The sequence below is a fragment of the Schistocerca serialis genome, chromosome 7 (assembly GCF_023864345.2).
Source record: "Schistocerca serialis cubense isolate TAMUIC-IGC-003099 chromosome 7, iqSchSeri2.2, whole genome shotgun sequence".
Taxonomy (NCBI): Eukaryota; Metazoa; Arthropoda; class Insecta; order Orthoptera; family Acrididae; genus Schistocerca; species Schistocerca serialis.
The window spans coordinates 397,953,471-397,979,630 of NC_064644.1; the positions used below are offsets into that span (position 1 = coordinate 397,953,471).

At 39.4% G+C, this 26,160-nt stretch overlaps 1 protein-coding gene across 3 annotated transcripts in view; it reads right to left on the reverse strand.

Annotated features, from left to right (window-relative positions):
* Positions 1–599: 599 nt before the first annotated feature.
* Positions 600–26,160, reverse strand: part of LOC126412039 (AP-5 complex subunit beta-1-like) — a 175,597-nt gene continuing 150,036 nt past the window's right edge. For 2 of the 3 annotated variants that reach the window (XM_050081416.1, XM_050081415.1), the window contains 2 exons: positions 2,978–3,148; positions 600–1,030 (listed from right to left, as the gene is read on the reverse strand). In XM_050081416.1, coding sequence (XP_049937373.1) covers positions 870–1,030; positions 2,978–3,148 — 332 coding nt within the window. In that variant the 3' untranslated portion in view covers positions 600–869. Of the gene's footprint in view, positions 1,031–2,977; positions 3,149–26,160 lie in introns of those variants that run through there. The other variant, XR_007575218.1, reaches the window with a different exon arrangement.

Sequence of the window (26,160 nt, forward strand, 5' to 3'; positions counted from 1 at the left end):
TGGCCATACACCTGCTCTGTTACTGTGGCTTGAAGGCTGTTCGTAATCCTAGTAAATCAATCAGTAGTATTTCTGTCCACTTCTCTGTCATGTGACATCGAAGGGCTGATTTCAATTGTCAGTGCAGGCATTCCGCCACACTGTACGCTGCATGATAATAAGTGGGGTCCTCATTCGCTTGACACCTAACAATATGGCAAGGGCTTTGAAGAGGTATGCCTCAAATTGACGTCCTTGATCTGTCGTTATTCTCAATGCCACACCAAAACGCACAATCCATCCTCTGAAAAATATTTTTGCCACAGTCTCCACAGTAATGTCTGCCACAGGTAATGCTCCTGGTCATTTAGAGTGTGTGTACATGACTGTAAGGTCATAACTGCAGCCTTCAGATGTTGATAGTGAGCCAACAATATCCATGTGGACATAGTAAAATCACTGACTAAGCAGTATAAATGTACCTAGCAGCGCCTTTGACATGTTGTGTGATTTTGTTCTTTCGACAGACTATACATTGTCAGACATACAGACAGCCGAGGTTTTCACTTCGTGACATAACATAATAATTTCCACATATTTAATATTATCAGGCACTGTAATTACAACTGATATCAACATATAATTCATATGCTTTTAATACTCATAACAATAAAAACAGTACATATAAAATTTAAAGTAAAACAGTTCATAAATAAAATAGTAAAAAAGGTCTACAACAGATCATTCAACTGCATCACAATTACAGTCTCTCTCTCTCTCTCTCTCTCTCTCTCTCTCTCTCTCTCTCTCTCTCTCTCTCTCCCCCTCCCTCCCTCCCTCCCTCCAATACTTCCTCAAACCTGCATCAATGCATAGGTTACAGTCTGTATTTAACACAGGCCCCACTGTTCAAAGAAATTTCCTGCTAGTGCCATAATATAAGCTTCTTCTGTTAGAAATGTGACAGCTGATTTTTCATCACATATGTGAAATTCTGCCAATAAATGATACTGAGGTGGTAGATAAATTCCAACATGGTAATGACTGCCATCTGAAAAACATTTAAATAGCACATGGAAGATTAAACACACCTTGAAATTAACAATATTAATGTATTAATTTTATTATGACATCTTTTTTCTCGTGAAGATAATGTACAATATAGAACTATTATTAACTAGAAATTTCCGACAACAATCTTCGAAGTTACACTTATCAAGATACTAGTTCATCTTTTATAAATTAAGGCAGTAAACAGAAATACTTCTCTGGAAGGTCATACAGCATTACGTTTATGCATATGAAATTAAACACAAAAAAAAACACACACACACACACACACACACACAAGAAAATATGTGCTGCTAATTGCTATAATTACAGAGCTGGAAAAGGCAATTACTGAAGTGATGTGGAATCCAAAACAGAACAATTATAGGAAATGTCCGGGACTGCTACGGTCGCAGGTTCGAATCCTGCCTCGGGCATGGGTGTGTGTGATGTCCTTAGGTTAGTTAGGTTTAAGTAGTTCTAAGTTCTAGGGGACTTATGACTAAGATGTTGAGTCCCATAGTGCTCAGAGCCATTTGAACCATTTGAATTATAGGAAATCCCTCAGTATTGGCAACAGTAGCTCACTGGATTTGTCAAAAGTCTGAAATGTGACTGTGCTGCTAAACATAGTTCAGATCCCTCACAAGTATCTTTTTCATTATCACTAACATTTTCATCTGTAAAGAATGCAAAATGAACAGGACAAAGATATTATCATACTTATAAAATAATGAAAATGTGGGGTCACAGAGAGGCGCACACAAAATCACATATTTCTGAACAGCTACAATGCGCCAGCTGTGGTAGGTAAGGGGAGGGAAGGTAGGGGAAGGACAGGCAGCTGTTGCACAGGATGTGAATATAAAACACAGGCACCAGAGCTGGTGCATTTTCACTCTGCCAGAACTTTCCTTACCACAGTTCCTATAAGGTGTTTTGCAAGCTTGTTAAGGATAAGTTGCCATTTCACTGAGATATTGTGGTTGAAACTTCCTACAGCTGACAAATAATTCCGTAACAGGTTAGCAGCAGTGTGGGCTCCCATTTTTCTAACACAAAAAGAACCAATGACTTGTCAAAAATGAAAAAAGATCAGTTTTCTATGGTTGCCACAGTGTGGGTACTGAAAGATAAGCTGTGGTTCAAGGTCCTGTAACTGGTAGCCCAGTATCTGATAAACACCAATCACAAGATCATCACTGCCTTTTTTTTTATATAGTAGAAACAATATATTTACTTGAGAACCGGTTGTCTGGCATCCACCACTTTTATACACATCCTATGGGTGCTACATGTGGCACTTCCATTGCTCTGGGAGTCCATCTGCAAAATGTTTGCACTAATATAAGCTGAATCTAAGCGATCAATTACATGATCTTTTCTCTAAATACTACAGCTGCTTTGTGAATCTAAACACAAACGTCCTTCCTCCTCCTCCTCCTCCTTTCTCTCTCCCTTTCTCATTGTGTCACTCTTTTTACTGATGTTGATGTCTAGAAGCCAATGGGAGGTATGTGACCATAATTTTTAATGAAGCTTACTGGTTACTCTTCACATTTTGTAGCCATCAAGGTCCTATCTGTCAGTATCACTAACTTTATTAGATGAAATGAAGTTTTTTGCTCCCTGATATTTCTTCTCACTGCTGTATTGTTCACTGTTGAACACAGTATCTGAATATTGACTGAAATCTCAGTGATGAAATAATAACACAGATGGTCTCCAACACTGCAACATTCCCATGTGCACCACAGCTATCATTTATGTCAATTGAAACTACTCTAAATAGAGAGCACAATGCTGAATGCACACAATTTACATTGTTATCAGAAGAATGTGTGATTACTTGGAAGCTACAGAAAAGAAATTAATCCTGAGAGTTGGGGTGTGGATGTGGGAGAGGATAATGAGGTCACTTCACTGAAATTTATGGATCAGCTCTTACCTGATTTGCTGTGTATTATAAAAGGTCCCAGTCTTTCTTCCAATTCTTTGAGAATTTTCTCTTTTGGAGCATACAGAATTGTGACAGACTCACAACATGATGCTTTCAGTTCACTCCACAATGCACTGTATAATCTCTCTTGAAAGGTGCTTTTTACAGCAGGATCTGAATCTAGAAATAAAAATTCCATAATGTGCGTTTATTACATTACAGTGCCACATAACATGCATTGTAATATATTTATTACTACAGTTTTTCTGAAACTAATTCTTAATGGAAATAAATTAAGAACACACAAAATATTTCTGAAAAAGGCAGCTGAAAGATATTGCTTCAGAGACATCAATTTCCCCTTTCAGAAATAAGGCTGAAAAAAAAAAAAAAAAAAAAAAAAAAAGACAACAGAGACTGCAGAGAAATGGAAAGGACAGACAGAAAGAAAGAAAGAAAGGGCATGGGCTGCCTGATTTTCATTAATAAAGGATTTGCAATTTATTTGGTAATTCCTGTTGTTTTTCCATGAGTATTTGTCTCTTTGTCTGTACATTCAACTGCTTAAGTAGGAATCTTATATTCTGAAAATCAGTATAACATTTTACAGCCTCAAATAACACAAAGTTAACAATATCATCTTATCTATCTGTTCAACACAAGGGTGTGTGAAACATGGTATTCCATTGAAACATTGCTTGTCCTTCTGTCATGAGTGGATACAGGGAGAGAGAAGTGGGAGGCAGGGAGAGGGGTTGGGGTGGGTTACTAGAGGCTTAAAGTGAGGCAGTTGATTTGTGGCTAGGAAAGTGGGAGGACGGGAGAGTGGCAAATTTGGTGTGTGATGCACAGTTGTTGGAGTCAGCAAGGAATGACACAGGCTGAAGGTGATGTGGGGATGTGAATTGGGAGGGGGCAAGAGAGCAGAGGGAGAAGAACTATTGGGTGGAGGATGTTGGGCCAGAGAGTTGCTGGAGATTGGAACCAGGGTGATTACAGGAGTGAAGGATGTGCTGCAAACTTTGTCCTTGGCAACAGTATGATGGTGGTCACTCATCCTGGTGGACAGCTAGCTGGTAGTCAGATCGACATATAAAGCTGTGCAGTATTTGCAGCAGAGTTGGTAGATGGCATGGCTGCTCTCATAGGTGTCCTGGTGTCTGATGGGGTAGGATACGCCTGTGACAGCATAGGGGTAGTTTTCCATGGTCTTTAGTATGGACAGGGACTGCGATTGTTGTGTGCAGATGCGAGCCGAATTGGTGACACTTCGCTCTCAGCTTCAGGCTGTGATGGCTTCGGTTACACAGCTTGAGGCTGCAGTGGATGGGCACCACTGTTGTGGGCCGGCCGTGGGGATACAACGGACGTCCAGCACACCAGAGTCCTCCGATCAGTCCTCACCGGTGGCCAACCCAGTTACTGCTCGCACCGAGGCTGACCCTTCACCTGTGGTCAAGTGGGTGGTCACCCTGGGGCGAAGCAGGCAGAGAAAGACTTCGCAGGCGGCCGCACATAAGGTCTCCCCGGTTTGTCTGACAAACAGGTTCCAGGTGCTGCCTGTGGCTGACACTGTCACTGAGCCAGATGCAGTCGCCTGTCCTGTTTCTGAGGAAACCACTCAGCCTGCAAGATTCGGGCAATCGCAGGGGGTAGGATTATTGGTAGTTGGGAGCTCCAATGTTAGGCGCGTTATGGGGCCCCTTCTGACAAGAAGGGTAAGAAAGCCAATGTGCACTCCGTGTGCTTACTGGGTGGAGTCATTCCAGATGTGGAAAGGGTCCTCCCAGATGCCACGAAGAGCACAGGGTGCAGCCAATTGCAGGTGGTTGCTCAAGTCGGTACCAATGATGTGTGTTTCTTTCGATCAGAGGAGATTCTCTCTGGTTTTGAGCGGCTAACAGAAATGGTAAAGGCTGCCAATCTTGCTTGCAAGATGAAAGCAGAGCTGATCATTTGCAGCATAGTCGACAGGACCAATTGCAGACCTCTGGTACAGAGACGAGTGGAGGGTCTGAATCAGAGGCTCAGACAGTTCTGTGACCGTGAAGGCTGCAGATTCCTCAACTTGCGCCAAACGGAGGTTGGGTTTCGGGTTCTGCTGAATAGGTCAGGTGCCCACTATCTGCAAGAGGCGGCTACATGGGAGCAGGGGCTGTGTAGTGTGGACTGGGCAGTTTTTTTTAGGTTTGAGGGTCTTGGGAAAACACAAGAAGGGCTTCAGTCACAAAGGGTGCAGGCTGAACACAGGAAGAACATAGATACAGGAACCAATGGTATAACAGTTCTAAATTGTCATAGCTGCATTGGGAAAGTACCAGAGCTCCAAGCACTAATAGAAAGCACTGATGCTCAAATTGTTATAGGCACTGAAAGCTGGCTAAAGCCAGATATAAGCTCAGCCGAAATTTTAGCGAAGAACCTAACGGTGCTCCAAAGGGATAGGCTAAACACAGTTGGCGGTGGCATGTTTGTTGCTGTCAGAAGTAGTTTACCTTGTCGCGAAATTGAAGTAGATTCTTCCTGTAAGTTAGTATGGGCAGAGGTTATTGTTGGCAACCAGAATAAAATAATAATTGGATCCCTTTAACAACCTCCCAATTCTGATGATACAGTTGCTAAAAGGTTCAAAGAAAACTTGAGTTTGATTTCAAACACATACCCAACTGATACGATAATAGTTGGTGGTGACTTTAATTTACCCTCGATATGTTGGCGAAAATACATGTTTAATTCAGGAAGTACGCATAAAATATCATCTGAAATCACTCTTAACTCATTCTCTGGAAAATTATTTCGAGCAGTTGGTTCATGAGCCCACGCGAATAGCAAATGGTTGTGAAAACACACTTGACCTCTTAGCAACAAATAGTCCTGGGTTAATGACGAACATCAAAACTGATTCACGGATTAGTGAACACAGAGTTGTCGTAGCAAGGTTGAATATTGTAATCCCCAAATCCTCGAAAAATAAGCGAAAAATATACCTATTCAAAACAGCAGATAAAAATTCACTTGACACCTTCCTAAGAGACTAACTCCACTCATTCCAAATTAACAATATAAGTGGTAGACCAGATGTGGCTTAAATTGAAAGAAATAGTATCGGCAACAATTGAGAGATTTATACCAAATAAATTAACAAACAACGGAGCTGATCCTCCTTGGTACACAAAACGGGTTAGAAAACTGTTGCAGACACAATGAAACAAACATGCCAAATTTAAACATGCAAAATCCACAAGATTGGTGATCTTTTACAGAAGCTCAAAATTTAGCACGGACTTCAATCCGAGATGCCTATAACAGTTTCCGCAATGAAACTTTGTCTCGAAACTGGCAGAAAATTCAAAGAGATTCTGGTCGTATGTGAAGTATGTTAGTGGCAAGAAACAATCAATGCCTTCTCTGCACGATAGCAATGGAGATACTATCGAAGACAGTACTGCCAAAGCACAGTTATTAAACACAGCCTTCCAAAATGCCTTCACAAAATACGACAAAGGAAATATTCCAGAATGGAGAACAGCTGTTGACATGAGTAACGTAGAAGTAAATATCCTCAGAGAAGTGAATCAACTTAAATCACATAAAAAAGCAAGTCTTCTGGTCCAGACTGTATACCAATTAGGTTCCTTTCAGAGTATGATGATGCATTAGCTCCATACTTGACAATCATATGCCCAAAGACTGGAAAGTTGCACAGGTGATACCAACATTCAAGAAAGGTAATAGGAGTAATCCACTAAATTACAGGCCCATATCGTTAATGTTGATATGCAGCAGGATTTTGGAACATATACTGCATTTGAATATTATGAATTACCTAGAAGAAAATGGTCTATTGACACACAGTCAACATGGGTTTAGAAAACATCGCTCCTGTGAAACAAAACTAGCTCTTTATTCACATGAAGTGTTCAGTGCTATTGACAAGGGATTTCAGATTGATTTCGTATTTCTGGATTTCCGGAAGGCTTTTTGACACTGCACCACAAAAGTGGCTCGTAGTGAAATTGCGTGTTTATGGAATATCGTCTCAGTTATGTGACTGGATTTGTGATTACCTGTCAGAGAGGTCACAGTTCATAGTAATTGATGGAAAGTCATCGAGTAAAACAGAAGTGATTTCTGGCGTTTCCCAAGGTAGTGTTATAGGCCCTTTGCTGCCCTAGATACACAATTTTGGAGACAATCTGAGCAGCTGTCTTTGGTTGTTTGCAGATGACGCTGTCATTTATCGACTAATAAAGTCATCAGAAGACCAAAACAAACTGCAAAACGATTTAGAAAAGATATCTGAATGGTGCAAAAAGTGGCAGTTGACCCTAAATAACGAAAAGTGTGAGGTCATCCACATGAGTGCTAAAAGGAACTCATTAAACTTCGGTTACACGGTAAATCAGTCTAATCTAAAAGCTATAAATTCAACTAGATATCTAGATATTACAATTACGAACAACTTAAATTGGAAGGAACACATAGACAATGTTGTGGGGAAGGCTAACCAAAGACTGCGTTTTACTGTCAGGACACTTAGAAAATGTAACAGACGTACTAAGAAGACAGACTACACTACGGTTGTCCGTCCTCTTTTAGAATACTGCTGCACCGTGTGGGATCCTTACCAGATAGGACTGATGGAGTACATCGCGAAAGTTCAAAGAAGGGCAGCACGTTTTGTATTATCGCGAAATATAGGAGAGAGTGTCACAGAAATGATACAGGATTTGGGCTGGAAATCATTAAAAGAAAGGCGTTTTTCGTTGTGACGGAATCTTCTCACAAAATTCCAATCAGCAACTTTCTCCTCCGAATTTGAAAATATTTTGTTGACAATGACCTACATAGGGAGGAATGATCACCATGATAAAACAAGCGAAATCAGAGCTCGTATGGAAATACACAGGTGTTCATTCTTTCCGCATGCTATACGAGATTGGAATAATAGAGAATTGTGAAGGTAGTTTGATGAACCTTCTGCCAGGCACTTGAATGTGATTTGCAGAGTATCCATGTAGATGTAGATGTAGATGTAGATGCTGGTTGGGTGCTTCTGGCAGGTCATGCACCTTTGTGTTCCACAGGGATATGATCTAAGGGGCAAACTTTTGGGAGTAGAGAGGCATAGAGACGAAGCAGAGTGTTGTTTAGATCGCGCGGGTGAGAGAACATCACTTCAGGAGGGGTGGGAAGGATCTTGGATAGGATATACCTCATTTCAGCCCATGATGAGAGATAATAAAAGCCCTGGTGGGGGGGAATCTGTTTCAGCTGTTCCAATCTGGATGACAAGGGGACTGCTCCTTTGTAATTGATTCTTGGGAGTTGTGGAAGGATAAGGCAAGAGGAATTTGTTTGTGGACTATGGGAGGTTGTCCTTGCCTGTGAAGGCCTTCGTGAAAACTTCAGCATACTGGGCAAGGGAGTTTTTGTCACTGGAGATACTTTGTCCATGCGTGGCCAGGCTGTATGAGACAGATTTTTTTGTGGAAGGGATGGCAGCTGCCAAAATGCAGGTACTATTTTAATGTAGATAGAGTTGTGGACAGATCCATCAGAGATGTGGATGTGGAGATCAACATCCAGGAGGGTCAGGTGAAGTGGCTTGGAGAGAAAATGTTGAGGTTGTGAACGAATGAGGGTAGGGTGTTTTGGCCCTGAGTCCAGATCATGAAAATATTATCATGGTATCTTGGCCCTGAGTCCAGATCATGAAAATATCATCATGAACCTGAACCAGGCCAAGGGTTGGCAGTTTTGGGGAGGTTTCCTTTAGGTGGGCCATAAACAGATTGGCATAGGAGCGTCCACGTGGATGCCCATGACTGTGCTGCATACTTGTTTGTATGACCAGATATAGTTGGTAAGGTGTATAAGAAATGGGAGTGTGGGTTTGGGTTTGGGATATGAAGCACATTGGAAGAGGTACTGTTTGACAGTAGCAAAGCCATGGGCACGAGGGATGTTTTTGTATATAGGGACATGGCATCAACTGTGATGAGGAGGGATCCAGGAAGTAAAGGAGTGGGGAGGGTGGAGAGTCAGTGAATAACATGGTTAGTATCTTTTATGTGGGACATTGGTTTCACACCTTTGGTTGGAGGTGGTGTTCATCAAGAGCACGAATTCTTTCAGTGGGAATACAATAGCCAGCTACAATGTAGTGTCCACAATTGCTGGGTCTGTGGATTTGTGGGAGCATGTAGATGGTGGGAGTGCAGGATGTTGGGATAAGGATGAAGATGAGCTCTTTGGAGAGGTAAGTGCCTATGGGTTTTAGTAGAGATTTGAGGTTATGTTGGACTTCTGGGATGGGATCACTCTGGTAGATCTTGTAGGTAGAGATGTCAGCCAGTTGGCGGAAGTCTTCTGCCAGGCAGTTACTGTGACTCTTCATGACAGTGGTGGAACATTTTTCTGCAGGGAGGATGATTAGGTCAGGATCTGGTTTAAGGTTGTGTTTGGCTGTGCTTTCCTCTGCTGAAAGGTTAGTGTTCTTAAGGAGGTAGCTGGGGAAGGATGGTGGGGCCAAGTTGAAGGTAAGGAATTCCTGGAAGGTTGTTGAAACATGAAGGGTTCAATATAATACAATGGTACTGATATATGGATGACTTAATCTGTCTCATTGATGAAACACAAACTAGGACAGAAGAGCGACAAAGTAACATCAACACAGTAAACCCATAAATACACTTCACAATGGAAACTGAAAGAAACAAGAAACTAAACTGCCTGGACCTTACAATTACAAGAGAAACAACCAACATTAATTTTCTGTCTACAGAAAACCTACATCCACAACCACTGTTACCCATAGCTCATTAAACCACATGAGAGATCAAATAAGCCAATTTCAAACACATGCTCCATGGAATAAACAAAACACCACTCAAAACTAAAAATCACACACACAAACTAAATATAATCAAATTGCTGTTGAAAATGAATGCAAAACAGATACCATAAACAAGCTCAACAACAAGATAAAAATGAAAGATACTGATATTGGAGACCAACTAAGTGCACAACTGACGAGTCTGGAAACAGAGAGACGGAACACACAGACAACACAGCATGTGACAGCCTGTCAGAATAAAGAACCAAATGGTACAATCTAACATACAAAAATAAAATACTACATAGCATTGCAAATATATTGAAGAAGCAAGGGATCCCAATAGCATTCAGAACAAACGACACAGTACAACGAAGACTACAATCAGACAAAAGAACTCCACACAAATTCAGCAATGTAGGAAAGTACTAGCTTATGCACAGCTCCTGTCAATAGCAATACATAGGACAAACAAGCAGAAACTTTGGGATAAGGTACACAGAGCACACAATAGCTCTGAAGTGTGACAGAACACATTCCACTCTCATAGAACACTTCATAAATACAAACCACCATCCCACAAATATTGAAAATGATCTACACAACAGGTTATAACAGATGCTAGCATTAGAAGAGAATTACTGCAGACAAAAGGCTACACTGAAAGCTAGCGACACATGCAAATAGCAAGGTTGCATAGTGTTTTGGATTACTGCCAAGGCGATAAGTTATGTTTTTGTGTGTTTTTAGACCATCCACAAGATGATCAACTAACATGAGTATACGACAGGTTACAATATACCCTAGTGCCCACCACGACTGTGTTCATATCAAAACCACAATTCCTAATACTAGAACACTGACATATGCAGTTCACATTCTGATACATGTTAATAACAGCCATTCATACAGTTGCAGATGACGTGCTGTATGCCAAAATAATGGCAACAAACACAAACTATGCAGTGACTCAAAAGTAAAAAAGTTATAATAAAACAATTTACATCATACAGTATCTTGAACCAAACAGTAATCCATGTAATAATGTTGTGGCTTTTATGGCTTTCCCAACATATCTGTTGCAAATACACTTCTTGGGTTTGCCACCAGACCTACTGTACAGCTCCCACAATAATTCGATACAACTGTTCAACATCTTCAGGTTGTGGTTGATGCTGTTGTCAGCGCTACAAGATGCAACTGACGATAATTGCGTGATGGTGTTGAAATTTGTCAGGTCAGGAGCAGGCAGCTGAAGGAAAGCAGCGCGTATAGTGCCCCCTGATGGGCAGGGCTACTGAGAGCCAGGATTGGGCTCGAGGAAGGGTGTGTGATTGGCCTCCATGTCCAAATGCGGCAATCCAATTTTACTGTTATTTTAGAAAAGGTTTGATTTAAACAACACAATTCTGGAAATACTGGAGATAAACAAAAGATACTCATTGGGATGAAAAATAGGATAATCATAATTTCTTACTAAGCACTCAACATATGTTTACAAATATAATTTATACTATCATACAATATTTTGCATGAGATATTGTCGGCAGAATTAAAGCAAGCTAACAGCTGTTCACGGCACAAAATACTGAATCATGTAGCACTGAGCAACTACAAACAGCACTAAATTCAGCTGCATGTTGGATGCAGCGTTATCCTATATTTCACAGCCTGTGAACATTCATGGAAGTTACACAGTCTGTGACGTGTTACTGCATTGCACTTAGAAAGCAGATACCTCCAAAGAAATCACTTGAAGTTTTCCTTTGCAGAGCAGAAGGTGTACGTGCAGGTTTATAAGAGTAACTGTTCCTAATTTTTCTGATATCGCACAAGATGTGACCATAAACATATCCATCAATAATACAGCATCTGCAAATTCTTCATTTTCTATACATAAACAATGAATTACTAAAGTCTGTTTGTTATTATAAGTCACAGAATATCTTCTTGAAATTTGTTTACTTAGTATCTGGTGTTAAAACGTGTAACATTGTTTTTCTACAGATGTGAGGAATGACAGACTTCCTAATTACAGAACTGACACTGAAAGTTAAACTTCCTGCCTTTAGTACATAATTTTTTTCCAAGCACACCTTCTGCATTCACATTTCTCATTTCCAACACACATTTTCAACCAGAATGAGAATAGATTGCAGTAGTTACAAATTTAAAATTTATTTGCAATTTTCATTATATTTAATTAAAATAATTTCATAGAAAGAAAACAGTTTGTAGCAGACTTGCATAATTTTTCCATTGCTAAGACTGTGCTCTAAATTTCACACTCATTTTGCAGTAAAGTCCTTCCAGAACTTTTATAACAATATACACTTTCCTTCATTCCAGTACAAGTTCAAAATGACACATTACTGGACATTGCTTTATTAATGACAATGTTTAATTTCAAGCCATCTGTTATTTCAGAAGTGATACACCTTGTATCATGTTCTATCACAATCAACATCATTTGGAATGCAGTAAAACAAAAAATTGTCATAAATCATGTCTCCAATTTTGCACTATGGTTTTGGATGGACTAAAACACCAATTGGATGCATCATGAAAGAGTGCAAAGGTTAAACACATGGGGTGCCCAATAAGTAAGTTTCCCTGCTTTATATCAAAAAACAGTTTATCATGTTGAATTAATTTTATTGACAGTGTGCAGTGCTTCTGTCGCTTTTCTATATAGTCACCATGTTTTTTCCATGCATTTTTGGTAATGTGACAAGTTTTTCCAAACTAATGCACTAATGCTGTACAGGTCAGGTCCTATGCTCATATCACTATAGTGGGCCTCTCTGTGTGCTGTTCGTCATACACATTCTTCGTGCCCTCCCACATACTGCGCACACCAATATCGAACGATTTAAATGCCCATACAACCTTCCCTATAGATGGATATCAACAGTGGACAGTTGTTTTCCTGTTAAAAAGTGAATGACAGAGCACAGCTCACAAGCGGACACACTTTGTAGTAATAACTCCTTGATAGGTGGCAACATACTGGCAAGATACTGCGGATGAATAACACTAACAACAGTCAAAACTCAATAACCAATCAAATTATCATAAAAATTACAACAAAAGAAAAGTCAATAATGATGACGTGTTTCCAAAAGCCACATAGCTGTATGAAGATGCTTTATTCGCAACTACCAGTTTTAAGTCAGTATAGATGCTTCTTCAAGTTTATAATGGTTATATTTCCATAATGTAGATGAGCAGTTAAGCAGCCCAAGTTCTCAGGAAGTTATCCTTGTTAATAGTCAAAGCACAATAGTGGGTTGTCATAATAAAATTGAGTACATCCTAAAGAGGTGTCTCAAAATGTACAAAGCAAGACTTTTGCATAAGCCAGGTCGGATAACACCACGTAGGATATGATACAAGATCTGTTACACAGTAACTGTATAAACCAATGAAGTAAAACTTAAAATGTGTGTAGTCTCGCCATATTGCTAACAAGCTGATGTGTTGTAAGCAGCCCATGGAAGCTGTATACTGCTAGCCTCCATGGGCTGCCTACACCACTTTGGCGTATTTGCAATACGGCAGAAGTACACACATTTTAAGTAAAACTTAAAACATCGGTTTATACAATTGCTGTCTTAACAGGCCTTATAATGTAACCTATGTGGTATTATCTGCCCTGGATCATTCAACAGTCATGTATATACTGAGGAGCATCTTTTAGATGTACTCAATTTTATTATGACAACCCACCATTGTGGTTTGACTTTTTATGTGGATAGCTACCTGAAAACTGGGGCTACTTAACTGTCCATCTACATTATGAAAATATAACCATTATAAACCTGAAGATGCATCTGTATTGATGTGAAACCGGTAGTAGTGAATAAAACACTTTCATACAGCTATGTGACTTTCGGAAACACCTAATCATTCTTGAATTTTTAATTGTTATAATTTTTATGATAATTTGAATTGTTATTGAGTATTGTTATTGTTCTTCATAATGTGGAGCTGTGGTTGCCGTCCCCAGAAAGTTATTTGTAAGATATTGTGGTAAGTACTGTAAGCAGGTGTGAGCACTGACAACACATACCAGTCAAACTCGCCAGCCTTATTGGATGACCTCTTATATCGAGAAAGAACAGCAGCAGCATGGCGCTTTCATGGAATAGGAGACTGACAGTATAGTACTAAATAATGGTTTGAAAAGTAGTGACGAAGACAGTGATTAGAAACCCAAGACCACCACTGTTAGGGACTGGATGACAGCTCGACTGAGACCAACACTGCAACACAGAAAACTGATATGACTGATAAACTTACATCATACAAGTTCGACTTCAGATGTTATTCAATAATGAATTATTGTAAACTTATGTATGTGCCATTTAACTTTATTTCATGAATTGGTTTAATTTAACTTCACTCTGAAACAAAAAGCTAAATATATACTGATTTCTAAGTCGCCAGTAATATTGCGATATGGAGTGTTCAGTTCCAGCTCGTCCACTGGCATGCCTACACATTTCAGTAAACAGACATCAGTAAGCTTGCATGTAAACTGCAATGAATCATGCAACGTGTAGCATATTATAACCTGCTTGCCCATAACACTGTCAATGGCGCTTTGCAAACCTTTCCTTTAGCGACTGTTTGAATTATAGCATCACAATATAGTTGCCTTGCCAAATTACTTTCAGAGGCAAGGTCCCTAAATCTATGAGACATTGTTGATGCACAGTTATCTTAGACAATTTTCATCACAAGTCAAGGTGCTGAATGCTACAGCTTCAGCTACATTTGCTGCTGGAAGAGTGTAGAAGAAAGCATAGCAACACATAGATTCAGAAATTTTAAACTAGAGCAACTTACTCAAGAGGTCTGATAGTTCCAAAGTAATGTAGTCAAAGTTTTAAGTATGAATTATTTTCTGATATTTAATTTCTTCTACTAAATCTTTTGTAACACCAATATGATAATCACTAATAACTAACTTACATGCCTCAGCAACCTGACTGTCAGTCAATTTCGATTATTTCCATAAAAATCCATGTGTTTCATCTAAAATCTTCCTAAAGGGTCATCAAGCTGGACACTAGAATGTCAATGATGACATAAAAACATTTATCTTTAACAAATCTTCTGATTTCAAATTTGTCACTTACTCCCTGGTTTCATAAAGAAACTATTTCTTCTTCACAATGTGCACCTCAGGAAATTCAGGACCTATATTAATTACACTGGCAACAACTTTAGTTTCAGGGACAAGAGTGTCCCAATTCTCATGATAATATTTTAAGTTATTTAATGCAGTCTCAACATGTTTTACCTCAAAATCTAAATCTATGGTAGTATTTCGAGCTTTTACTAATTTGTTTCTCTAGTCAATTAATACCAACAACTTTAGCCAGGTAGCTGCCACAGTTAAACACTTGAAAGAGCTCACATAATTCAAAAAAACCGATACCACTTACTGTGAGGCGTCAATCCGAACACTCCAATGGATATCAGACATGAAATATAAGGAACTTCCAACATACTGTTTCAGAGTTTCCCTATCATTGTGGACTGCAACTGAACAGGTTGTAAGAAGTTGAATCACTCAAAAAAAAAAAAATAGTAAATGCTTTACTACAACTCTCTACTCCAAAGCTCTGACAAGCATACAGAGAAAATTTTGCAAGAGGATTCTATGAAGAAAATGTGCACAAGCTCCTTTATATGACCCTCTCATCTTACTTACATTACCATAACCTTGCCTGCACAATTTACTGATAGGAACTGAGTGTTTCACAAGTACTCATCGAATTAAATGCAGAGCAACAATTCATCTTTTCTGATTGCAATCTAGGAATTCCAAAAGCACACAATTTATTTCATACTAGCAAATTTCCTTACTGAAGTAAATATAATGCACAATGAATGTTTTCTGCCCAGTATGATTTGAATCAGAAGTTCTATCAACAATAATTGAATAATATTTCTCCTTCCTCTCTTGTTCCAAGATGGCATTTGTGATATGATGGGTACAACTAGAAATAAATTCATTCCCAGGATCATTCGACAGATAATGCAGTTGCAAACACTTTCCAACTTCTTGTGCATCTTGACTTTGTTAATGCATTTTGCAATAATTGCATCACAGTGACCAAAGAGCTCTAATGTTTTGAGAAAATTTCCATTATTGGACCTTCACTTTTGTGAGGTGAATTTCTGAAGGCAAGCCTCTTTAACCAAGAAATAACATCTCATCAAATAAAATGAAAGCTCCCATGTAAGTTGGGTATTCTACAGAAGAAGAACAGTATCTCTTTACTTCTGAGCATCAGCATGTCCAATGTACCACTTTTATGTCATTTATTTTCCTTGCTTTTACTGTACTTCCAGAGCAGTTATATACAAATACACAATCTTTTAATTTCATTTACTCTTGAATGCAAAATATTTTCAGTCTATTTTGAGTAAAATCAGTAAGGCATTATTTTTGAATGTTGTTGGCAATCCTATCAAATTTTAACAATGTTTCACAGCTGTTGCCATGTACATTTGTTGGGGAAACGTTTTGGTAGGATTCCAACAATATTTTATAGAAGTGCATTTTCGATTTCATTGCAAGGTGGTTTAAGCAGATGATGTCTAAAGTATATATCATGCACTTAAGATTCAACATGAAACAGAACTGCATGTAATTGGCCTATAAGAATCACAAATGTCAATAGCTGAAGTGGAGAGCAAGAGCTAGATTGCTAGGCTGCTGTTGAGGTAATGTTCTTTTATTTTTTATAATATACAGAATTTATCTTACAATAGTAGTCTGATATTTGTCAACCGAGCACCCTTGGGAATCTGATCCCTTGAGACAGTTGAGCCCCCATGAGGCTAGCTAGGATCCTGGGGATTTTACCCTCCCCCTTCTGTCTCATTGGGCCTGCTGCCAGGAGGCGCAGAAAGGCCTTCTGCGAATGTGCAGTGGGCAAGGACTGTGCTGCTGGATGCTTCTGTGATTAAAAGCTGAATTAAATCTCAGCAGTGCGCTGTGTCGTTTCATGATTTGCAAGTTATTGTTTCTTCTGTTTTAATTTAATGGTAGCCAGTGCTGGACTCCAGGCAGCACTTAATTGAGAACTTGCACCACTGTTGGTAAGATCTGCCATATGGATAAGTATGACCTCATTAAGAACACAATCCCAGAAAGATGATGTCGAGGATAAAACTTCAGTATTATCGTACAAAATGCAATGCCCCATGTCCAGGCAATGCTCCGCCACCACTGATTTATCAGGTTTCCCCAGGCGTGTTTGACGATGGTGCTCAACATAACATTCTTGCAGCAAAGTTTGACATGAAACTTCCTGGCAGATTAAAACTGTGTGCCAGACCAAGACTCGAACTCGGGACCTTTGCCTTTGACGAGTTCGAGTCTCGGTCCAGCACACAGTTTTAATCTGCCAGGAAGTTTCATATCAGCGCACACTCCACTGCAGAGTGAAAATCTCATTCTGGAAAAAGTTTGACACATTTGCCCAACATAAGATTTTCCACAATGGCATGAGATCTTATATACATCACATTTCCTAAGGTTCAGATTGCCTTTGACTGTACACAACAAATTCCTCAAATTTTCTGCTGGCCAAAACACACACTTTATGTCGTTTCCCTTGAGGATTTTTCTATTCTTGAAGACACGCTGCCAAAATACGGCACGAACACCATTCCAGTGGTTGCCTCCACATCTCTATTAACATCCCTGCTCTGAATTTGCTTAGAACAGAATGCATGGCTATTCTGTCAATCAGAATAGGCGTTCTGTTTGAACAATGTTCTTAGGTGTTGCAGCTCATCAGGCAGACTGTCGTCGGTATCTGAAACCACATGTGGTTTATGTATTAAGAGTGTAAGTCACCACAATGTGTAGGATGATGACAGCTTGTGGCCTGCAAATATAATTCTGCATGAGTTGGTTTGTGGACACTGTGTCCCAGTGTAACGTTGGCTTTTCTTCTAACCATGATGTCCCAGAATGGTAAGATGCCATCTTTCACCACTTCAATGGTGAACTGTATATTTAGATGGCACTAGTTCAGATGCTCGAAAAACATAGGTAATTTCTATTCTGTGGGGCCACACCACAAATGTATTGTCTATATACCGCCAGAAGCAGGAATGTTGGAAACTTGCCAACTGCTGTGCTTCTTTCGCAGAATCTTCCATAAAATAGTTGGCCACCATGGAAGACAGAGGACTTCCCATGGCGACACCTTTCACTTGTTCAAAATATTGATTATCATCAGTCGCATCTTGTAGCAGTGACATCAATCACCACCTGAAGATGTCAGTTATATTAATGAAATATTGTGGGATTTCCAGAATACGATCCAGCAACAAACCTGAGAAGTGTATTTGCAACAGATCTGCTGGGAAAGCCTGAAAGGTCACATCTGGTACCTCTATGGGGAGGTGGTGGCCAATGCTGTACACGAGTTTGATAAATTACATAAGAGAGGTAAACTGCTCTGCACTTTGGCCTTTTTATTGATATGCTGTGACAAGCAAACTGTCCCAACATTTGCCAAGTTTAACCCTATGATGCATGAATTATTGACAAGTGAGAAAAATTTTTTGAAATGGGGTTTATATAGTGAAGAACAATGCCTATTATCACAAAATACAAAGTTTTATTCAAATTTTCTATTTACAAAAAGAAAAATACAGATGTCCACTGGAGTGGACACTATACACTTAAGAACTCCTGGGTCTGTGTCTGTTAATTATTTCTTTTTGTATGGAAGCTCTCAAAACAATTTGGACATGGAGGTTCCTTACATTTAGTGCAAACGTACTTAGTTTTCCTTTTGCACAACTGACTATAACATCTGTTTGCATTTTTTATGTCCAAAAGTTTCGGCCAATGAACCCCTTGATGAAATCTCACCTCATCTGCTGCTTTACGTTTGGTCTCTTTTTCTGGGCTCTTGGAGTACAAACAGGTCTTCCTCTTCTTACTGCTGACTGTTCATATTTTCCCAGGTTTATGACTGATAGTGCCACTGACGCCTTGAAATCAAGGAGACGGATGGCATTACTTGCCTGCCTATATAGCAACCAAGAGTTCACAATAGCCATATCAATAAAATGAAAAAAGACACGCAGGTACCACCACCTGTTTCGCTGACGATGTGGATATAATGCTAGACACTGGTCCATGATGTCTACACCTCCCATATGATGATTGTAACAAGTGAAGCTGAATGGTTGAGGTACACTGATGGTCTTGTTCTCCGTTTTGATCCAGTGATGAACTTGTGATATGGGCTGTGCACCAGCACAGGTAGAAGCAATATGCACACACCTATTGTCAAACCATTTTGTAATGGTTATGCCCTCTTTACACACAACAGATGCACAGTCCCCTCGTGCACCCTTTCTCATGTCTGTCTGAAGGAAGCACCGACTGAGCACCTCAAGGCCGGTTTGCTTGGCATGTCCCAGTGCCTCAAATGCCATTTTTTTTAGCTCCTGGAATAGTGGGACACTTGTAAAAATAAGTTGTCAAAAAATACTTTGTGCTTCTTGTACTTGGTATCATAACAAAGTTGTAGAACCACATCAGCACAAGCTCCAAACTCACTAATTGGCTGCCTCCCACCAGACCCATCTTGGTATATTTCAAAACAGTACACATAACCAGAAGAACCAGCTCTCACCCAGACTTTTAGTCTCCATTTCTTCGGCTTGTTAGCAACACACTGTTTGATATTGCTCCTATCCTTGAAAGGTATGATCTTCTCGTCAATACATAGATGCTCCTCAGCTTCTGCGGCAAGAAGAAAGTTTTTTTGCAGACACTCCACAAATGGACGGATTTTGTACAGACGATCTGTGTTGCTTTGATCGACTGCACTTTAATCCACAAAATGAAGAAAATGCAGTATGTTATCATACCGATTGACTGGTAAAGAGTTGGCGACTAAATCCATCCTTAGACCTTCCTCTGATGACCAGTATGATCAGGTACGAGGGTACTTGATATACGTCATCACTATGTTCACACCTAGTAATGTTTTCAGTTCAGGAACTGTCAGTCCAAGATTCAATTTGCCAATCTGAAGATCATACAGATTAGTTTGAAACACAATGTGTTCCAACATTTCACTGGAAATTATTTCTGTGAAGAAATCAATAGGACTGTCTCCAGTTACATTTATTTTTTCCACACCAGTAAATTTTGGTACTGGTACAGGATTACTGTCTATCTGCTGTCACTTGTAGTTTGACAGCTGCGTTCTTTTCACTGGCTGGGAACTTGTAGCATCACATGGAGTTTCACTCTCACTATCATCAGAATCAGAACCATTGTCATGAGAGCTGGAACTTGTTTCCACAATTAAGTTTCTCGATGACTGTGGTTCCCCAAATTCATTGTCAGTTTCGTCTCCCAGTGTGCAATCTGAATCAGATGGCAAATCTTCAATTACTTCCTAAAATTCAGAATTTTAGGACTAATTTACGATTTCTTGTGTCATAAATTACAAGATCTATGCTTAACTAAGAAACTATACTAAAAACTGTAAAATGAGAAACAAACTAAATGTTTCAGAGTGCTGAGTTACTATGTCACATTGTAAGACAGCTCATGACCAATGCCATTATTGCATGATGTCCCCTGCAGTGGACACATACTTTTTGCTTCATAGTAATCAAAAATATATGTTTCGGCGATCTTTGATTATTTACAAATGGAACAGCATCTATCTAGATTCATTACAAATTTTCTTACCACGTATCTTTAACACCTACAGAAGTCTTTCACTGAAATACTACACGCTGGTCCACAACCACGCTTCCTAGACGCCATCTTGATCACTTGTGATGTTTGGACGCAATCAGACACTCTAATAGTTCTGCTACTGCCCTACTGATGGCAGCATCAGGTGGAGAGTGTCCGCTGGAGTGGACTGCATGCATTGAAAACTTAAAAACACGGTCACAGTGTAGGTAAAAGTGGCCAATTACAGCCGTCCACAACAGTGGATGCCATGCACCACAGGGTATGATTTTGACTCTGCAGCCTCTGCTAGAATTAAATGATGAGAGGTGTTACTCAATGGCCATGATACTGCAAGCTATGAGAGGATCCGAGATGCAAGATCCAGAGAAAATATCAGACTGTCTCAAGAAGAGTTCTATTCCGACTGAAGTCATTAAGGGCCTGTGCCAACGGGCTGCAGTTCCCCCAAAGCTGTACAGCCTACTGAAGATATGTAACGATGGGTCCCCTCTTTGCCCAATAGTGAGCAACACTGGAGCTCGCTCCTACCTATTTCCTGGCTAAATATCTTACTTCACTGTTGGGATCTCTCGTAGGCAAATGTAACCATCACATCCAGAATTCAGAGGATTTCATAGGATGCCTGAAGACATTTAAGCTACAACCATTGGATATTTTGGTTAGTTTTAACATTGTATCTTTATTTATAAGGCCTTGTTAGAGCTTGTGAGCATCAAGTCTGAGAAAGACATTGTGGCATTTGTTTAAACATATGCTTACCTCAACTTATTTTCTTATACAACAACCAATATTTTGAACAAGTGAACGGCATCGTCATAGGAAGTCCTCTGTCTCACTTGGTGTCCAACTAAGGAAAAAGAACTGCATTTGGCGAATTTTCAACCTTTCTGCTTCTAGCAGTATGTAGAAGATATATTTTTGGTGTGGCCCCAAAGGACAGAGACATTACCTGTGTTTCTCCAACATCTGAACTCGCACCATCCAAATACATACAGTTCACCATGAACATAGAGAAGGATGGCATCTTACCACTCCTAGACATCATTGTTATAATAAAAGGCAATGGCACATTGGGAAACAGTGTCTACTGCAAACCAACTCACACAGAGTTATATTTTCAGGCCACAAGCTGCCATCATCTTGCAGATGTGATAGTGTCTTACACTCTTTCGTACAAAGAGCACATGTGGTTTCAGGTACCGACAGTCTGCCCGATGAGCTGCAACACCTAAGAGTGGTGTTCCAACAGAACGGCTATTCTGATAGACAGATTTGTCATGCGTTCCACTCCAAGGAAGTTCAGAGCAGGGAGGTAAATGAAGATGCAGAGGGGACCCTTGCAATGGCATTTTTGCTGTATTTTGGTGGTACATCTTCAAGAATAGAAAGAATCCTCAAGAGACATGACACCAAGTGTGTTGCTTGGCCACCAGCAGAACTGAGGTCAATGATGATCTTAGCCTTAGGAAATGTGGCATGTATAAGATCCCATGCCATTGTGGGAAATGTTATACTGGGCAGACAAGCCCAACTATGCAAGAATGTTGTGTTGAACACCATTGTCATATACATCTGGGGCAACCTGATAAATCAGCGGTAGCACAGCACGGCCTGGACTTGGTGCATTGCATGTTTATGAAAAGACTGAAGTTTTATCCTCAGTGTCATCTTTGTAGGATTGTGTACTTAAAGAGGCCTTACAAACCCATATGGCAGACAATCTTATCAATAGAGATGCAGAGTTTCAATTAAGCACTGCCTGGAATCCAGAACTGGTTGCCATTAAATTTAAACAGAAGAAACAAGAGCTTACAATTCATGAAATGACGCAGTGCACGTCTGAGATTTAATTCAGCTTTTAATCATAGGAGTACCTGGCACCACGGTCTTTGCCCACAGCGCACACGCGAAAGGCTTTTCTGCAGCTTCCAGCAGGGGGGCACTATGAGCACTTCTTTCCTCCACCTGCAAGAATCTTCATGGGCATGCATATTGCCTGCTCCCAACTTGCAACTTGATAAATTTCTATGCCATTGGGTAATTATAATCAGTCGTGTCTTGTAGCAATGACAACAGCACCTACCACCACCTGAAGATGTCGAACAGTTATATCAACCAAATAATGTGCAATTTACACAATATGATCCAGCAGTAAATCCAAGAAGTGTGTTTGCAAGTAATAATGTTTTTGTAATGTTCTCTAGTGATGCTAATTTTGCTTATTTTAGAATGAAGAAACCCAATGATGTTGGTGATATTTTGTTGAAACTAGTTTGGGGAAGAGATTAAACAAAAGTGTTTTGCATCAAGGTGAATCCACAGTCCCACATTGTTCTATGCAGTCACACACCAAAAGAATAGTTTTCAAGATACAATGACTCTCTATGTTCATGACCATAAGGAGATGATTAATATGCACTAGAATCCTATTTATCACTTCAGGAACTGGATACAAGAACAGTTGTATCTTGCAGAGGAACACGTATTCTACCTTCAGTATCTCAGAACTCTTACATCACATGCAACAGATTTTTTGGGGAACAGAGAACACTGTCCTTCATGGACACTGTGAAAATGACTGACGAATTAACTTTGTATGCAACTCTAATGCTTATTTCCAATTTCTACATATTTTTGATGGACACTTACATTTTTTTCCATTGCCACTGGAAAATGTACTTTAAGAATAAGGTGCACTCTTCCCTAAGATTCTTGTTGATAAAGATTCTTATTCATCAAACTCTTTGAGATGTTGTTTTGAAGAATTCCTTGCCAGTTTTGTTGCATAATTTCCTTGAGAGAATAAGGAATACACTCATCTGGTTGCTGACTCTTAGTAAGCTACGATTTCTGATGCCCAGGCTCTCCATAATTTGTACGCATTGCTTGATCTTCTCTGAGAAATTTTGTGATTTGCCCTAGATCGCAACAATTATTTCATCTTAATACTACGTCACAAGCTGTAAACAGGGTGTTTCAGGAAGAATAGTAAATATTTTAGGAGGCTGGAATCCCACCTATTATATTTACTGATTTGGTCAAATCCTTTGAGCCATTTCACTGGATCATGATCATCATCTCTGAAATCACTGACGGATGCTTGATGTGCAGCTGACTTACTGCTGTTTTGGATTCCACTGTTATCCTGGATATACAAACCTAGCAAACGATGTACTACTTGTATTCCAGTTTCTGTCCATGAAGGCAATGACTTTTACAATGCCTAATTGGAACCATAGTGATGTAGTTGTTTAGAAGTATTCGGCATCTCCACCAACCCATGTCATGTCATAATCACAATCAAGTCTGAAACCAAAAGCTGGGTTGTCAATTAAGTACAACTCTTAGTACTAAAAGCACGTTTATTATGGACACCAATGCACGGACAGAACAGACTTGCCTCCTGGAGGGAGTGTGCTGCTATTTACATAGAATATGCAAACACTACAAACATAACAAATTCTGTGAACTTTCTAGAAATGATAAATACTAAATAACCAATATTTCCTGGTAATTGGGTTTGAAATGACGACCCGCAGCATGCTAGCCAGTGACACTAACTACTACTCCACACTGTGTGCACACAGCTGGCAGCAACATTTAGTATCCCTCCTGAAATATCCTGTATAGACACAACTGTAGTACACGCACATTTCTTTTGTATCCAAAAGAAGACCTTTTGCTCAAGTACTAACTTAAAATGGATGACACATGTAAGTTTTACATTTGGAACTAGCTTGAAACTGTTTAATTACAATCAGATGATTGTGATTTCTCATATAATTAGCACTGGTTTTTTTTTTTTAACTCAGTGACTTCTTCATATTGCATTTCTACCAGATCACCACACACACCTATGGCAAGAAAGTCTTTCTCTTTCTTTTTTGGCAGTGCACATGCCATTACGTTACTTCTGTCAGCTTTCTCAATGATGTTTCTCTATTTTGTGGAAACCTAGTCTCAATTACAACAACACTGTTCTTTATTCTGATGTTTTCAATTTTCAGCCTGTCTTTCTTTAGTTACTTTAGCATATTTTTTAGCTGTAGAGCAAGTAAAAAGATCATTAGATTATGTTCGTTTTAAAGGTTCAGTCCTCATGGTCATACTTTATTTCAGTTCATGTTGACCTGCCCAAACAGCTGCAACGTAACTTGAAGCTTCTTGAATAGGTTTCACTGCCTCTCTCCTACAAGAAACAATTTCTTTACTTCATTACATTGCTTATCCCCCCAATAGTAACTGATGGATCTTTCTCACGGCTGCTTTCTGTAGGAGATAATTAACATCATTTACTGACACCTTCTCAATTTTGGCCAAGTCAATTTCAATGAAAGAATGAAAGTTTTCATATGAGTAATAATATTTTACATTCTTTGACCCATTCTCCATCCCCATATGTTTCTCTGTTAAGCCTGGATGATAATATTCTGTAGGCAACTTTACAGGTACCTTGCACTCTTCTTTTAGTCTGCAAAAGCCGAGCAAGGTGGCACAGTGGTTACTATGCTGGACTCGCATTCAGGATGACGACGGTTCAAACCCAAGTCCAGCCATCCTGATTTAGGTTTCCTTTGATTTCCCTAAATTGCTTCAGGCAAATGCTGGGATAGTTCCTTTGCAAGGATAGGGTCAACTTCCTACCCCATCCTTCCCCAATTCAATGGAACTGATGACCTTGCTGTCTGGTCCCTTTCCTCAAATCAACCAACCAACTCTCCAAAAAATCTCACTGTGAAGGAATACCAATCACTGAAAATGAAACAGGAGTTTATTTACAGTTTTATCAATGATTCTGTATGTTATAAATTCATGCTGCCCCTGTTCCACTGTTAGCATCATCAGTTACCATTCCATGCCATGCCATGTCAATGTGTGACATACCCAAGTATATGAAAAATCTTCACAGGAACACACTTCACACTGTTGTCACTGGAATGTAATATTAATAGACGTTAATAGCAATTGTTCATATCATGTTCCAAACTGGATGCTCTTCACAGTCTCAGCACTGTTGACTTCAAGTGTAATACTGCGATAAAGCTGATGAACTTCTACTTTGTATTTAAATTATTAAAAAAAGAGCTGAAACTCTGATATACAAACAATTTATGCTCAAGTATTTATCCATATTTACATTTTTTAAATAAAAAACCAACCTATGCTTTTGTGCGAATGACTAATTCACAGCTACATGAAAAATTATCATCTATATGTTACAAACTGTCACATTCACAATTGTGTTAGGTGAAACAGACCTGGAACCTGACAACCTATTAACAACAATCAAGATACTTGAGATCAGCAAGTGCACTGTACTACGATCAATACACTTCACGTCTCATTAAGCAACCATATAGCTGATTATTTCCAAAGCTGAATCTTTGAATGAATTGCAACAAAATGACTATGTACATTTCTTTTGTAAACAAATGCTTCAACTGCCTATCAAATTGCTCAGAGGGGACTTTCCAAGTAAATTCAATTTTAATGAGAATTCCCTATTTTCCAGACAAGTTTTCTACCCAATAGTAACCTCAAATTTTAATTTTGGACCCAACATTAGAACAACACGAAACTTTGCCG